This window comes from Balaenoptera ricei, chromosome 5, assembly GCF_028023285.1.
Source record: "Balaenoptera ricei isolate mBalRic1 chromosome 5, mBalRic1.hap2, whole genome shotgun sequence".
Lineage (NCBI taxonomy): Eukaryota > Metazoa > Chordata > Mammalia > Artiodactyla > Balaenopteridae > Balaenoptera > Balaenoptera ricei.
In genome coordinates, this window is record NC_082643.1 from 38942304 (window position 1) to 38960800 (window position 18497).

Here is an 18497-nt window from a genome sequence, read left to right on the forward strand (position 1 = left end):
CTTAGTCAAGAAACTAAGTCCCATACAGGAAATCTGGCTTGAAGCCTGCTTTTTTGTAATTAAACTTTTACTGGAACACAACCATGTCCATTCATTTGTGCATTGACTGGCCTCACCTAGCAGCAGACAGGCTGCCTAAGGACCTCCTGAGCCCACAGCCCTCTGGACACAGCCCTATCCAGCAGATGGCCAGGACCCAGCTCTACCCACCAGTGAGAAGGCACCAGCTTCAGAATCCCCTGGGCCCTGGTGCTGCCCTTCAGGAAGCCTGGCCTAGCCTCTGGATCAGCCTCACCCACCAGGGAGCAGAAAACAGATGCAAGAAAACCACAATCCCGTAACCTGTGGACCTAACCTGCCTACAGCAGGCCAGACCCTGCCCTGGGACCAGCTGGGCCCTGACCCTGCCCAGTAGCAGGCCAACACAAACTCCAGAACACCCCAGACCCAGTACCCACCTGTGTTTCAGGAACTGCCCCCACCCCCCCATTAGTGATCTTATATCAGCTCTGGGACTCCTGGGCCCTGTAACCAGACCCCAGAACCTGATTCTGCCTGCCAGTAGTCTAGCACTAACACCAGGACCTGGTTTCACCCACCAGTGTGTGGGCAACAGCCCCGGAGTCTTATGGACCCTAACTCTTCCCATTAGTGAGCCAGCACTAGCCTTGGGGCCCCCCGGGGTTCTGCAGCTAGCTGCCTTGTGACCAGGCCCCACCAACCAGCAGCTGGCAGCCTCCACACAAGGCAGGTCCAAGCAACCAACCAGACCAGGGGCCAACCAAGCCTAACAGTCCACCCACATAGTCAGCCTGCCACAATGGAAGAACCCATGCAGGCCTAATAGGGAGAACTCCTAGAGCATATAGCTTGGGTGACAAGAAGGGAGCACACTGCTGGGACACATAGGACATCTGCAAAAGGCCCCTTCTCCAAGACGAGGAAGCATAACCAACCTACTAGATACATAAAAATAAAAATAAAAACAGCAACTTAGGCAAAATGAAGTGGCAGAGGAACATGTTCCAGATGAAGTAACAAAATAAAAACCCCAGAAGAACTAAATGAAGTGGAGCTAGGCAATCTACCTGAGAAAGGTTCAAGGTAGTGATTGTAAAGATAATCAAAGAACTTGGGAGGAGAATGATGCACAAAATGAGAAGTTAGCAGGTTTAAACAAGGAGTTAGAACAACCAAACAGAGATGAAAAATATTATAACTGAGATGAAAAATACACTAGAAGGAATCAAGTGTAGGCTAAATAATAGAGAAACAGATCAGCAAGCTGGAAGACAGAGTAGTGGAAATCACTGATGATGGACAGAGAAAAGAAAAAAAGAATGAAAAGAAATGAGGACAGTTTAAGGGACCACTGGAACAACATCAAGTGCACTAATATTTGCATTAGAGTCCCAGAAGGAGAAGAGAAAGGGGCTGATAATGAATTTTAAGACATAATAGCTGAAAACTTCCCTAACATAGGAAACTTAACAGTCATCCAAGTCCAGGAAGTGCAGAGTCACATATAGGATTAACCCAAGGAGGAACACACCAAACACTCCAAAACACATTGTAATTAAAATGACAGAAAGGGGGTCTTGAGAAGATGGCAGAAGAGTAAGACGTGGAGATCACCTTCCTCCCCACAAGATACATCCGAAATATATCTACACATGGAACTGCTCTTATAGAACACCTACTGAACGCTGGCAGAAGACCTCAGACCTCCCAAAAGGCAAGAAACTCCCCACGTACCTGGGTAGGGCAAAAGAAAAAAGAAAAAACAGAGACAAAAGAATAGGGGCAGGACCTGCACCAGTGGGAGGGAGCCGTGAAGGAGGAAAAGTTTCCACACACTAGGAAGCCCTTTCACGGGCGGAGACTGTGGGTGGCAGAGGGGGGAGCTTCGTGACCGCGGAGGAGAGCGCAGCAACAGGGGTGCGGAGGGCAAGGCGGAGAGATTCCCACACGGAGGATGGGTGCTGACCAGCACTCACCAGCCCGATAGGCTTGTCTGCTCACCTGCTGGGGTGGGCAGGGGCTGGGAGCTGAGGCTCCGGCTTTGGTCGGATTGCAGGGAGAGGACTGGGGTTGGCTGCGTGAACACAGCCTGAAGGGGGCTAGTGCGCCACGGCTAGCCAGGAGGGAGTCCGGGAAAAGCCTGGAGCTGCTGAAGAGACAAGAGACTTTTTCTTCCCTCTTTGTTTCCTGGTGCGCGAGGAGAGGGGATTCAGAGCACTGCTTAAAGGAGCTCCAGAGATGGGCGTGAGCCGCGGTTATCAGCGTGGACCCCAGAGACGGGCATGAGATGCTAAGGCTGATGCTGCCACCACCAAGAAGCCTGTGTGCGAGCACAGGTCACTACCACACCTCCCCTCCCGGGAGCCTGTGCAGCCCGCCACTGCCAGGGTCCTGTGATCCAGGGACAACTTCCCCAGGAGAATGCATAGTGCGCCTCAGCCTGGTGCAACGTCACGCCGGCCTCTGCTGCTGCAGGCTCGTCCCACATCTGTACCCCTCCCTCCCCCCGGCCTGAGTGAGCCAGAGCCCCTGAATCAGCTGCTCCTTTAACCTCATCCTGTCTGAGTGAAGAACAGACGCCCTCAGGTGACCTACAGGCAGAGGCGGGTCCAAATCCAAAGCTGAGCCCCGGGAGCTGTGTGAACAAAGAAGAGAAAGGGAAATCTCTCCCAGCAGCCTCAGAAGCAGCGGATTAAAGCTCCACAATCAACTTGATATACCTGCATCTGTGGAATACCTGAATAGACAACGAATCATCCCAAATTGAGGAGGTGGACTTTGGGAGCAAGATAAATTATTTTTTCCCCTTTTCCTCTTTTTGTGAGTGTGTATGTGTATGCTTCTGTGTGAGATTTTGTCTGTATAGCTTTGCTTTCACTATTTGTCCTAGGATTCTGTCTGTCTGTTCTTTTTTCTTTTCTTTTTTTTTTACTTTTTAAAATTTTTTTCATGATTATTCTTTATTTTTTATTTTAATAACTTTATTTTATTTTATCTCACTTTATTTTATTTTATCCTCTTTCTTTCTTTCTTTCTTTCTATTTTTTCTCCCTTTTATTCTGAGCCTTGTGGATGAAAGGCTCTTGGTGCTCAAGCCAGGAGTCAGCTTCTGAGGTGGGAGAACCAACTTCAGGACACTGGTCCACAAGAGACCTCCCAGATCCACATAATATCAAATGGCGAAACTCTCCTAGGGATCTCTATCTCAACACAAAGGCCCAGCTTCACTCAACGACCAGCAAGCTACAGTGCTGGACACCCTATGCCAAACAACTAGCAATACAGGAACACAGCCCCATCCATTAGCAGAGAGGCTGCCTAAAATCATAATAAGGCCAGAGACACCTCAAAACACACCACCAGACGTGGACCTGCCCACCAGAAAGACAAGATCCAGCCTCATCCACCAGAACACAAGCACTAGTCCCTTCCACCAGGAAGCCTACACAACCCACTGAACCAAACTTAGCCACTGGGGACAGACACCAAAAACAACAGGAACTACGAACATGCAGCCTGTGAAAAGGAGACCCCAAACACAGTAAGATAGGCAAAATGAGAAGAGAGAGAAACACAGAGCAGATGAAGGAGCAAGGTAAAAACCCATCAGACCTAACAAATGAAGAGGAAATAGGCAGTCTACCTGAAAAAGAATTCAGAATAATGATAGTAAAGATGATACAAAATCTTGGAAATAGAAAAGAGAAAATGCAAGAAACATTTAACAAGGACCTAGAAGAACTAAAGAGGAAACAAGCAATGATGAACAACACAATAAATGAAATTAAAAATACTCTAGACGGGATCAATAGCAGAATAACTGAGGCAGAAGAACGGATAAGTGACCTGGAAGATAAAATAGTGGAAATAATTACTGCAGAGCAGAATAAAGAAAAAAGAATGAAAAGAACTGAGGACAGTCTCAGAGACTTCTGGGACAACATTAAACGCACCAACATTCGAATTATACGGGTCCCAGAAGAAGAAGAGAAAAAGAAAGGGACTGAGAAAATATTTGAAGAGGTTATAGTTGAAAACTTCCCTAATATGGGAAAGGAAATAGTTAATCAAGTCCTGGAAGCACAGAGAGTCCCATACAGGATAAATCCAAAGAGAAACACGCCAAGACACATATTAATCAAACTATCAAAAATTAAATACAAAGAAAACACATTAAAAGCAGCAAGGAAAAAACAACAAATAACACACAAGGGAATGCCCATAAGGTTAACAGCTGATCTTTCAGCAGAAACTCTGCCAGCCAGAAGGGAATGGCAGGACATATTTAAAGTGATGAATGAGAAAAACCTACAACCAAGATTACTCTACCCAGCAAGGATCTCATTCAGATTTGATGGAGAAATTAAAACCTTTACAGACAAGCAAAAGCTGAGAGAGTTCAGCACCACCAAACCAGCTTTACAACAAATGCTAAAGGAACTTCTCTAGGCAAGAAACAAAAAAGAAGGAAAAGACCTACAATAACAAACACAAAACATTTAAGAAAATGGGAATAGGAACTTACATATCGATAATTACCTTAAATGTAAATGGATTAAATGCTCCCACCAAAAAACACAGACTGACTGAATGGATACAAAAACAAGACCTGTATATATGCTGTCTACAAGAGACCCACTTCAGACGTAGGGACACATACAGACTGAAAGTGAGGGGATGGAAAAAGATATTCTGTGCAAATAGAAATCAAAAGAAAGCTGGAGTAGCAATTCTCATATCAGACAAAATAGACTTTAAAATAAAGACTATTACAAGAGACAAAGAAGGACACTACATAATGATCAAGGGATCAATCTAAGAAGAAGATATAACAATTGTAAATATTTATGCACCCAACATAGGAGCACCTCAATACATAGGCAAATACTAACAGCCATAAAAGGGGAAATTGACAGTAACACAATCATAGTAAGGGACTTTAACACCCCACTTTCACCAATGGACAGATCATCCAAAATGAAAATAAACAGGGAAACACAGGCTTTAAATGATACATTAAACAAGATGGACTTAATGGATATTTATAGGACATTCCACCCAAAAACAACAGAATACACATTTTTCTCAAGTGCTCATGGAACATTCTCCAGGATAGATCATATCTTGGGTCACAAATCAAGCCTTGGTAAATTTAAGAAAATTGAAATCATATCAAGTATCTTTTCCTACCACAACGCTATGAGACTAGATATCAATTACAGGAAAAAAATCTGTAAGAAATACAAACACATGGAGGCTAAACAATACACTACTTAATAACGAAGTGATCACTGAAGAAATCAAAGAGGAAATCAAAAAATACATAGAAACAAATAGCAATGAAAACATGACGACCCAAAACCTATGGGATGCAGCAAAAGCAGTTCTAAGAGGGAAGTTTATTGCAATACACTCCTACCTTAGGAAACAGGAAACATCTCAAATAAAAAACCTAACCTTGCACCTAAAGCAATTAGAGAAAGAACAAAAAAAAAAAAAACCCAAAGTTAGCAGAAGGAAAGAAATCATAAAGATCAGATCAGAAATAAATGAAAAAGAAATGAAGGAAACGAAAGCAAAGATCAATAAAACTAAAACCTGGTTCTTTGAGAAGATAAACAAAATTGATAAACCATTAGCCAGACTCATCAAGAAAAAAAGGGAGAAGACTCAAATCAATAGAATTAGACATGAAAAAGGAGAAGTAACAACTGACACTGCAGAAATACAAACGATCATGAGAGATTACTACAAGCAACTGTATGCCAATAAATTGGACAACCTGGAAGAAATGGACAAATTCTTAGAAATGCACAACCAGCCGAGACTGAACCAGGAAGAAATAGAAAATATGAACAGACCAATCACAAGCACTGAAATTGAAACTGTGATTAAAAATCTTCCAACAAACAAAAGCCCAGGACCAGATGGCTTCACAGGCGAATTCTATCAAACATTCAGAGAAGAGCTAAAACATATCATTCTCAAAGTCTTCCAAAATATAGCAGAGGGAGGAACACTCCCAAACTCATTCTACAAGGCCACCATCACCCTGATACCAAAACCAGACAAAGATGTCACAAAGAACGAAAACTACAGGTCAATATCACTGATGAACATAGATGCAAAAAACCTCAACAAAATACTAGCAAACAGAATCCAACAGCACATTAAAAGGATCATACACCATGATCAAGTGGGGTTTATTCCAGGAATGCAAGGATTCTTCAATACACGCAAATCAATCAACGTGATACATCATATTAACAAATTGAAGGAGAAAAACCATATGATCATCTCAATAGATGCAGGGAAAGCTTTTGACAAAATTCAACACCCATTTATGATAAAAACCCTGCAGAAAGTATACATAGAGGGAACTTTCCTCAACATAATAAAGGCCATATATGACAAACCCACAGCCAACATCATCCTCAATGGTGAAAAACTGAAACCATTTCCACTACGATCAGGAACAAGACAAGGTTGCCCACTCTCACCACTATTATTCAACATAGTTTTGGAAGTTTTAGCCACAGCAATCAGAGAAGAAAAAGAAATGAAAGGAATCAAAATCGGAAAAGAAGAAGTAAAGCTGTCACTGTTTGCAGATGACATGATACTATACATAGAGAAACCTAAAGATGCTACCAGACAACTACTAGAGCTAATCAATGAATTTGGTAAAGTAGAAGGATACAAAATTAATGCACAGAAATCTCTGGCATTCCTATACACTAATGATGAAAAATCTGAAAGTGAAATTAAGAAAACACTCCAATTTACCATTGCAACAAAAAGAATAAAATATCTAGGAATAAACATACCTAAGGAGACAAAAGACCTGTATGTGGAAAATTATAAGACACTGATGAAAGAAATTAAAGATGATACAAATAGATGGAGAGATATGCCATGTTCTTGGATTGGAAGAATCAACATTGTGAAAATGACTCTACTACCCAAAGCAATCTACAGATTCAATGCAATCCCTATCAAACTACCACTGGCATTTTTCACAGAACTAGAACAAAAAAGTTCACAATTTGTATGAAAACACAAAAGACCCCGAATAGCCAAAGCAATCTTGAGAACGAAAAATGGAGCTGGAGGAATCAGGCTCCCTGACTTCAGACTATACTACTAAGCTACAGTAATCAAGACAGTATGGTACTGGCACAAAAACAGAAACATAGATCAATGGAACAGGATAGAAAGCCCAGAGATAAAACCATGCACATATGGTGACCTTATCTTTGATAAAGGAGGCAAGCACATACAGTGGAGAAAAGACAGCCTCTTCAATAAGTGGTGCTGGGAAAACTGGACAGGTACATGTAAAAGAATGAAATTAGAACACTCCCTAACATCATACACAAAAATAAACTCAAAATGGATTAAAGACCTAAATGTAAACCCAGACACTTTAAAACTCTTAGAGGAAAACATAGGCAGAACACTCTATGACATAAATCACAGCAAGCTCCTTTTTGACCCACCTCCTAGAGAAATGGGAAGAAAAACAAAAATAAACATTTGGGACCTATTGAAACTTCAAAGCTTTTGCACAGCAAAGGAAACCATAAACAAGACCAAAAGACAACCCTCAGAATGGGAGAAAATATTTGCAAATGAAGCAACTGACAAAGGATTAATGTCCAAAATTTACAAGCAGCTCATGCAGCTCAATAACAAAAAAACAAACAACCCAATCCAAAAATGGGCAGAAGACCTAAATAGACATTTCTCCAAAGAAGATATACAGATTGCCAACAAACACATGAAAGAATGCTCAACATCATTAATCATTAGAGAAATGCAAATCAAAACTACAATGAGATATCATCTCACACCAGTCAGAATGGCCATCATCAAAAAATCTAGAAACAATAAATGCTGGAGAGGGTGTGGGGAAAAGGGAACCCTCTTGCACTGTTGGTGGGAATATAAATTGATACAGTCACTATGGAGAATAGTATGGATGTTCCTTAAAACACTAAAAATAGAATTACCTTACGACCCAGCAATCCCACTACTGGGCATATACCCTGAGAAAACCATAATTCAAAAAGAGTCATGTACCAAAATATTCATTGCAGCTGTATTTAGAATACCCAGGACATGGAAGCAACCTAAGCGTCCATCAACAGATGAATGGATAAAGAAGATGTAGCACATATATTCAATGGAATATTACCCAGCCATAAAAAGAAACGAAATTGAGTTATTTGTCGTGAGGTGGATGGACCTAGAGTCTGTCATACAGAGTGAAGTAAGTCAGAAAGAGAAAAACAAATACAGTATGCTAACACATATATATGGAATCTAAGAAAAAAAAAAAAGGTCATGAAGACCTAGGGGTAAGATGGGAATAAAGACACAGACTTACTAGAGAATGGACTTGAGGATATGGGGAGGGGGAAGAGTAAGCTGTGACAAAGTGAGAGAGTGGCTTGGACATATATACACTACCAAATGTAATGTAGATAGCCAGTGCGAAGCAGCCTCATAGCACAGGGAGATCAGATTGGTGGTTTGTGACCACCTAGAGGTGGGGGATAGGGAGGGTGGGAGGGAGGGAGACGTAAGAAGGAAGAGATATGGGAACATATGTATATGTATAACTGATTCACTTTGTTATCAATCAGAAACTAACACACCATTGTAAAGCAATTATACTCCAGTAAAGATGTTAAACAAAAAGAAATGATAAAAAGGTAAAGAGAGAATATTAAAAGTAGCAAGGGAAAAGCAACAAATAACATACAAGGGAACTTCCATAAGACTATCAGCTGATTTTTTTCAGCAGAAACTCTGCAGGCCAGAAGGGAGTGGCACAATATATTTAAAATGATGAAAGAGAAAAATTTCCACCCAAGAATACTCTACCCAGCAAGGTTCTTGTTCAGATTTGATGGAAAAATCAAAAACTTTACAAACAAGCAAAAGCTAAAAGAATTCAGCACCACCAAACCAGCTTTACAACAAATGTTAAAGGAACCTGTCTAGGCAAAAAAGAAAAGGCCACAATTAGAGACAAGAAAATTACAAAATGAAAAAGTTTGCCAGTAAAGGCAAACATACAGCAAAGGTAGGAAATCATACACATACAAGCTAGTAAGGAGGTTAAAAGACAAAACTAGTAAAATCATCTGTATTCAGAGTAAGCAGTTAAGGGATACACAAAAGAATTAGATGTAAAATATGATACCCAAAACAGTAATCATGATAGGAGGAGAGTACAAATGCAGGGATTTTAAAATGCATTTGAAATGAAGAGATCAGCAAATTAAAATAATCACATATATACATAGACTGCTATAAAAAAAAACCTGTGGTAATTTCAAACCAAAAATCTATAATAAATATGCACACAAAAAAGGAAAAGGAATCTAAAGACATAATACTAAACACAGTCATCAAATCACAAGAGAAGGGAAAAAAGAAGAAGAAAGGAAAAAAAATGACCTACAAAAACAACCCCAAAACCATTAACAAAGTGGCAACAAAACATGCATATCAATAATTACCTTAAATGTAAATGGACTAATTGCTCCAGCCAAAAGACACAGGGTCACTGAATGGATACAAAAACAGGACCCATATATTTGCTGCCTACAAGAGACTCACTTCAGATCTAAAGACACCCATAGACTGGGAATTCCCTGGTCGTCCAATGGCTAGGACTCTGTCCTTCCACTGAAGGGAGACTTGGTTGGAGAATTAAGATCCTGAGAGCCATGAGGCATGGCCAAAAAAAAAAAAAGGCACACATAGACTGAAAGTGAGGGGATGGAAAAAAGTATTCCATGCAAATGGAAATCAAAAGAAAGCTGGAGTAGCAATACTTATAGCAGACAAAATAGACTTTAAGATAAAGACTGTTACAAGAGACAAAGACACTACATAATGATGAAGGGATCAATCCAAGAAGAAGATATAACAATTGTGAATATCTATGCACCCAGCATAGGAGCACCTAAATATTGAATATATAAAGCAAATATGAACAGACATAAAGGGAGAAATTGACAGTAACCCAATAATAGTAGGGGACTTTAACACCTCACTTACATCAACGGACAGATCATCCAGATAGAAAATGAATCTGGAAACGCTGGCCTTAAATGACCCATTAGACCAGATGGACTTAATAGATATGTAGAGAACACTCCATCTGAAAGCCACAGAACACATTCTTTTCAAGTGCACATGGAACATTCTCCAGGATAGGTCACATGCTAGCCTACAAAACAAGTCTCAGTAAATTTAAGAAAACTGAAATCATATCAAGCATCTTTTCAGATCACAACACTTTGAGACTAGAAATCAATTATAAGAAAAAAACTACAAAAAACAGAAACACATGGAGGCTACACAATATGCTACTAAACAATCAGTGGATCACTGAGGATTGTATTTCAAATTGATATGGCTACAAAAAACTTGATCATGGTTGAATTTTCAATAAAAATAAAAAATTTTTAGATTAATATCATAATTATGATTATTATTATGATCTCATACAGCAGCATTTAATGGCACTTAATAAAGCACTGTGCCAAATACGTTTTATACAAGTTCATTTTGTATACACACAAAATTCGTAAACAGCAGCTTCAATTTCCAGATGAAGAAATCAAGGTTTTAAAATGATAAGTATCTTCCCAAGATAACACAACTAGTAAGTAGAAGCGCTAGGATCTAGACACAAGTCTGTGCTGTATATTTGTTTAATCATTTATTTAATCATTGTAATTTTGTTAGGATGTTATCCTAACAAATGTTCCTAATCATATTAGGAAATATGATTATTTTCCATTTAAATTATTGCATAAATGTACACAGCAATTATGGATCTCTTTCTTCTCTGATGCAGGATGCTATAAGGAAAAATAAGATTTTTCTGTAGAGACAGAATGCTTGGGCTTGAAGGTACTTAGACTCCTACTACCTTTATAAACTTTCCAAGTCATCTAAACTGCCTGGGACTGCTTCCTTATCTATAAGTGTCATTTATGACATCAACTTCAGGTAATATACAAGATACCACTTTGAAACCATTGGGAACTATACACACAGTCTTAGCCTAAGTACAGTTTTAAGAGATACAAATGTGCCCAAGCTACATTTTACAATTTGGAGAGCATTTTCAAGAAATGGAAAACTTAAAAACATTCATATTTTTATTTGAAGAATTTCATATGAGAGAGTGACTATTTTAGAATTTTCAAAAATGACACTCCCAGGGTCTCTGGATCCCAGCTCCCTAGCTTACTGCATTTATATGAAGATAATATTCCAGGGTCTTATAAAGATAAGAGAAGGTATATACAAGAATACAAAAAATCCTCAAGAACCGCTATATTGACTCATACACACAATTCTACTTGATTTTCATATTTTGCTTTATAATAGGGAATTCATGACTTAAAGACAAAAATTAATGAGTATGTTCATTATGTAGAGACATAATTTATGTTATTATTGTATTCAAATTGCTATTTTATATTACTGGATAGAATTTAGTATTGAATTAGAAAAAAATTACCTTTAAATATTTCCTGTTTGTATACTAGGTGGTATACTAGAACCTAACAGTATTCTGACTGCACATTCTGGACTTTGCCTAGAGAAAACTACTCAGGAGAGTATAGGTAGTAACTCATTTGTGTCATCTTTACTTTCCCGAATATATGCTGTCTCATACACTTAAATGCATGTGTGGGATTAAAGATGGCTACACATTCTTTGCTACTTCTCCCATTGAATCATGAAGTCTAATATTCTTCCCCTTCAATACTGGTTAGCTTTTCTGATTTGCTTTACCATAGAATGCATAGAGGTAATGTTCAGGAGCTACTTAGGTATTCCCCTGGGCCTCTTGGAACACTCTTTTTGGGGATCCAGAACTTCCATGTAAAGGGTATGGTTCCCCTGAGACCACCATGCTAGAATGGTCATGTGTAGGTGCTCTGGTTGTCCCAGCTAAGTCAGCCTTCTAGCCCTCCCTACCAAGGTGACAGACATAAAGTTAAAGCCAACTTGACCCTCCCAACCAGACCATGCCCCAGGTGAATATTACTTACTGACCTCAATCAATGCCATGGGCAACCGAAGAATTGCCAGTAAAGCATTACTCAAATCATGATCTCGTCCCCACAAAACCATGGGATATTATAAAATGGTTCTTGTTTTAAGTCATGAAGTTTTGGGTTAGCTTATTATGAAGCAGTAGATAACTAGAACAGTGCATAAAAGGTAATAATTGCATATTAATGCCAGAACTCTTAAATTTCCATAAATCAGTAATAAACTACCACTACTGATAGTTCAGTCCTTACACATAATTACTGTACACTAGATATAGATAACCACACTATGGTAAATAAATACTATGCACAAGAATGTTTGTATCTCACAAAGGGCACTGAATTTTATTGTAATTCCTCTTATATTCCATAATGGCAAGATTATCTAAATAACCTAAATAATATTAATTTGTAGTCTTACAAATAAACCAAATTAACTAAAATAATGGTTATCTCAGATGCAGTGAAAGAGGCTTGCTTATGCCCATAAGCCACTACTTGCACGTCACTCAATTCAACTCTATGTTAAGTTAAAGGAATATCTGGGTTAGAAAGAACAGTAAGACTCTCAAAATTCATAAACAAGGTGTTTTAAAAAATATGTCATGGAATTGTCTTCAGGGACAATTTCCTTTCTTTGCTTCTGTATGAATAGGTAAAATATTTAGAAATGTTTTCTTATTTTTCCACACAGCCTAAGGTAAGAGGAGTAAATATGAGTTGTAAAGAAAGCTCCATGGTGCACACAGGGACACCAAATCTTTTCTTTGCCTTTTCTTTTTTGCCTTGGCCTATAAAGAAACTAGCTTGGAACCAAGTATCTATCAGCAGTTCTTGACCTAACAGGATTAATAGATTTCAGAATTTTCCAAGTTTCCTTGGAATCTATTTTCCAAATTTAGTTTGGGTTCAAGTTCCTCCATGAAAATTAAGGACCCTAAAGAAAACAAACAAAATGCATTTATTTTAAACAATATATCTTTTTGATCAAATCTCCTGTATAATAAATGTCAAAACATATAGGTAGGTAATTGAATGGTTTGAATATTACAAACAATGCTGGTCAAATGTCCATTGGCTGAGATCCATAACAGATAGTGGTTTCAGTTTTAAAGTAGATAAGATTCATTAACAGTTATATTACAAGCAGGGAGACAAAAATAGTAAACGTAAGCAACAATAATGTCAAAATGGTAAGAGTTAAAAAGTATAGAACTAAAATATCACTTGAAGTTGGTAGCTAATCTGTTACAACACACTTTCTACTGATCCTGATTGTTAGAGTGATATTGTGAGTCAGGCTTTATATAAACATGATTAATGAAATAAGAGAGTGGAATCAATATTACGCTCTGATTCAGAAAACTTGGAGTGGCAAAAATGTGTTTTAACAAGTCTTCCAGGCTAATTCTGATGCATGTTAAGATTCTGGCTTAGACTGTAACTACTTCTACAAAGATCACAAAGTCAAATACTTAAAACAAAGATCAATAGTTGCATTAAAGCTCCTTTCCTTCTAAAAATTATCTTCTTAGGATACTAGCATGTATGGCCATTGTTGAACAGACTCTCCTGATCTTCAAGTGGAATATTTGCCTGTAATTTGTAAAGAAGCAGACTGTCCTAGAGTTGAAAGGGATGCTCAATAAGCTGAAAGGTATATAATTGAGAAAAAATAAATTATTGACATTTTTTCAAGTTGAGGTATATTAGGAGTTCTATTTCCCCTTGGATATAGAAAGCTGGGACTAGTGTTCCTTCTACCGTAGCAAGAAAACCCATGTAAAGTAAAAAAATCACAACTTTGCTGAACACATCAAAGAGCCAAAGTCACTAGTCAACCAAGTAGTATCAAATCCACTGACTCTCAGCCCCTGCCAAGGAGAGATGAGACACGAGCATGTCACCAGTGACAGACTACAGTTAGAGGAGATGCTGGGTGCCATATAACTAGGTTAGATGCATTCAGCTACAATTGTAATGTATTGTAAAGGTCAGTTGTGGACTAGAGTATAGCACCCTAGGAGCTGTAGACACAGGAGTTTGCACCCACTTGCAGGCTCTTCTCCACGGACTTCAATCTCCTGCTCATGAGAAAGACTGTGGGAAGAGCAGGAGTTAGGCAAGTGCCTTTCTTGGTGTTGCAGGCTTGGAGGGGGAAGTGGTCACTGCTGGGAGAAAAGCATGAAGTCCTGTTGCAACCCTTCTCTGGAAAAGAAAATAAGCCTCTGGGGGAGGAGCAGAAAACCTGTCACCACCAGGGCAAACATGCAGACCCACTGTAGCCACAGGAAAGCTTAAACAAACAAACAAACAAATAACACTTCCAACCCTGGGGAAGTCTTGGACTCAGGAGCCTACACCAATAATATCAGAGACCTGCTACAACTGGGAGAGGGAGAAGAAACTCTACCATGGAAGACCAACCAGAGATAGATGGAGTTTGGCTGCCAGGAAGAGAAGAGGCAGGACCACTGAGAAAGGCTATTTCTAAGACCTAGAAACACAGATCCTGTCTAAGGTAGAGAACCCCTTGTCCTCACCACAAGACTACCAAGCACCAAGCAGTGTGTAACTGCGGTCTATCACTGGTTGAGGGAAAAAAGTGTGAAGAGGGATACAGTTTGTGGTAGAAATGAAAGCGGAAGCTAAAGGTAAAGGAGAAACATTGAGAAAATGCATCTGAAATTCCAGCCTTCAATCTAAGAGAAAGGAATTAAAAGCCAATGATTCACTGAAGGTAATCATAGGAACAAGACAACCCAAACTCAGCTAATTACTGACTATATTCACTCAACAACATCCCTTCCCACATACACACATTCACTAACAGCCTAACAGAAGAGATGTACCCATTTCCAGATATAAAGTCTCTACTGTTAAACACAAAATATCTGATGTTTAATCAAAAATCACATGACACACAAAAAGGCAAGAAGAAAAGCACAGTGTTAAGAGAGAAAATAATCAACAGAGCAGACTCAAACATGACCCCTATGTTTAATCTATCAAATGAGAAATTTCAGCAGAGATGGTGTTATGAACTGAATTGTGCATCCTGGCCAAACTCATGCATTGAAGCCCTAAACCCAATGTGACTGCATTAGGGGACAGGTCCTTTAGGGAGGTAATCAAGGTTAAATGAGGTCATAAGGGTGAGGCCAGATCCCACAGGGCTAATGTCCTTATAAGAATATGAAGAGACACCAGAGCATGTACTCTCTCTCTCTCTGTCTCTCTCTCTTCATATGTACACACAGAGGAAAGGCCAAGTGAGGACACAGTGATAAAGCAGCCATCTACAAGTCAGGAAAAGAGGCCTCACCAGACACCAGTCCCCACGGCTCCTTGACCTTGAACATCTAGCCTCCAGATCTGTGAGAAAATACATTTTTGTTGTTTTAGCCACTCCATGTGTGGTATTTTGTTATGGCCACCTAAGCAGACTAATACACATGAAAAATCAAATGGAAATTCAAGAAATAAAAAAAACATGATAAGGGAGATAAAGAATACCTCTGTCAAACTCATAAGTACACTCAAGACAGCTGAATAGACAATCATTGAACTTGAAGATCAGTCCATAGAAATAACCCAAGCTTAAAACCAAAAAGAGTGGCAAAAAAATAACAGAATTCAAGAGTTATGGGATAATATGAAACAATCTCACATATGTGTAATTTGAATCCCAGAAGAAGAGAGACAATAATGCAGGAGAATTTTGTCAAAAATAATGGTCAAAAGTTTTCAAAAATTCATGGCAGACATCACAACATAGATGCAAGAAATTCAGAGACTTCTCAGAAGGATAAATTACTAAACAGATAGACAGACAGACGGACACACACACACACACACACACACTCCCAGATACATTATATTCAAAGTGCTGATAAAAAAATGTTGAAGGCAGCCATCAGAGAAAAGAATCATTATTTCCACAGGAATAAAATTAAGATTTACCACAGACATTAAAAACCATGAAGGACAGAAAATAGTGGAGTCAGGTATTTAAAGTGCAGCTGGGAAAATAAAATTGCTATCTTAGAATTTTATACCCAATGAAAATATCTTTAAAAAGTGAAACTGCACAGACATACTCTACACACAATATAAAAAGAAATTCTTCAGGGAGAAGGAATATGATACCAGATGAAACTTGGATGTACACACACACACACAAAAGTCTTCAGGAAAATCCATTTTCCCAACTCCCTTAGCTATTGCACTGCTGAAAAGAATGCAGCCTTTGCATCTCAGCCCATAAGCTTCAGAGAGTGATCATCTCAGTCAGGGTCTTCAACAGGACTGGAAAGCAATCAAATCCTACAGTGCTGTTATCTTAGCACCTAGCATCCTTCCAAAGAGTGGCTGAAATGAATTGATGTCTCTGTTCAAAAAGTCATTTCCTGATATCTTACAAATACGGTGATTGGAAGGAACTCCATAATAGGAATATGAATATCTCAGTGACAGTCTCTAATAACATTATTATTATGTTGCATATGAATAAGATGTCTTTATTGGCCAAAAAAACCCACTGAAGGAAAGGGTTCAAACAGACTTTCAAAATTAACTGGACTGGTCCAGTAAGCTACAGTGGACTGGTAGCCTCATTCTCAAGACAATTTCTTGTCCTTTATTATGGTTCTTCTTAGACTGTCCTGAACTTTGCTAGTTGGCATTCCTTCCTGCTTTTGACAACAGCCTACTTCAGAAAATTGTTAAAATTTCTATATTCCTATGATTCTATTTCTTTAAATTATATTCTTCAAGTATGTACTGTCAGATGACCAGGACAGAATGCAAGACTCATAGAATACAGGAGAGAGGACATATATTACATTCATATTTGAATTTGGAAGAAGTCTAACAATAATGGTACTCATCTAAAGAGGGCAACTACATTATGCAAAAATAATATTCCATAAACCATAAGACAAACTTAGTTTTATTATAAAAATACATATGCTTTGTATATGAGTCATATAGAATTGACACAACCGATAGAATTTACTATGCTGCATTGAAGTGAATACTTATTGCTTTCTTGCTGAATATCTGATATTTTTGTTCCTTCATTTATATCTCCATTTGGAAACATTATTTCAATAATATATTAGGAAGTAGAACATACGGTTTTGTAGTAATTTTGGTAATGCCTTTTAAAGCATCCCATCCAGGATAAGAAGACTGTACAAGAACTACATGGCTACCATTACTATCACCTTGATCTAGGAAATCAGGAATTTATTTAGTGTTAGTAGGAAAACATAAGAAAGAAAGTCTTTCCCATCTGCCTACTAATTCAATTCAATTCAATAAACATTCATTTTATTTATTTTATTTCCATGCACTAGCTGTGCAAGACACGGGCAGGCAGCTTAACAGAAAAAAGAACAACGCGCTCACTTACTAATTTGATTCGATGACCAGGAGTTGCACTGATTTCCCATGTGCATTCTTTCCTGCTTGGGTACTTGTCTGGCCAGTTGGGACTAGTGATGAAGCCACTTGGACTGTGAATCTTCTGTTCACACTCAGCTGTGCCAATAATGATAAAATCAATTAGTGTGGAAATCCAGCCCAGGATTGGGCCAGCAAGGAAGTAGCCTGTTTACACACTATCCTGATGAAAGATTTTCCTCAATAACTAATCATCACTCTAGTCTCCAGTATCATATTCATCCGCTTTGGTAAACCTGTTGCATAATCATAATCATAATCAGAAAATGTTTGTTTTTGGGTTCACATGAAATTGTGTTTACAATGAATTAGATAAATGCCTCCAAGAAAATGAACTATTTTTAACTGCTGGATCTGTAAGTTTAGATTTTAACAGAGCAACATTATTGACAATCAAAGGTATCAACTCTTGGTATGTGCAAAATATTTAATGCAATGCCACAACAAAAATGACTATGTCATTTTCAGTTATTTTTTTCCTATTAACAGCAACATCATTTATAGCTAATTAGTATCACTAAGCCACTTTATGAAACATGTCTTTACATTTTCTCTCTCTTTGTTAAATTATACACTTGAATACTTAAACCATAATTTTAGCTGCTAAAGTAAATTATCTGTCATTTCATCACAGTGAAATGAAGCACTAAGGGGAAAAATATGTAAACAACTACTAGCTTCTGAATTAATTTTTAAAAATGTCATTCAATTAACATGAAATTTCTTTTAGGTCTTACAATTTAAACAACTTCATCTTGGAGGGGACCATCCAATATTGTTAATTTCAAACTTCAAAAACATGTAATATCCTCAGACTGTATTCTATCTATATAATTTATGAAGTGTCACCCTGCACATTCTGGCATAGGCTGGAAATTATTTGTTATGTATTGTGTAATCCATTCTAAAATACAATTA

At 38.4% G+C, this 18497-nt stretch overlaps 1 protein-coding gene across 2 annotated transcripts in view; it reads right to left on the bottom strand.

Annotated features, from left to right (window-relative positions):
• TLL1 (tolloid like 1) overlaps positions 1 to 18497 on the bottom strand; it is a 237100-nt gene that overhangs the window by 12383 nt on the left and 206220 nt on the right. For both annotated transcript variants that reach the window (XM_059923965.1, XM_059923964.1), the window contains exon 18: positions 17530 to 17657. In XM_059923965.1, coding sequence (XP_059779948.1) covers positions 17530 to 17657 — 128 coding nt within the window. The remainder of the gene's footprint in view (positions 1 to 17529; positions 17658 to 18497) is intronic.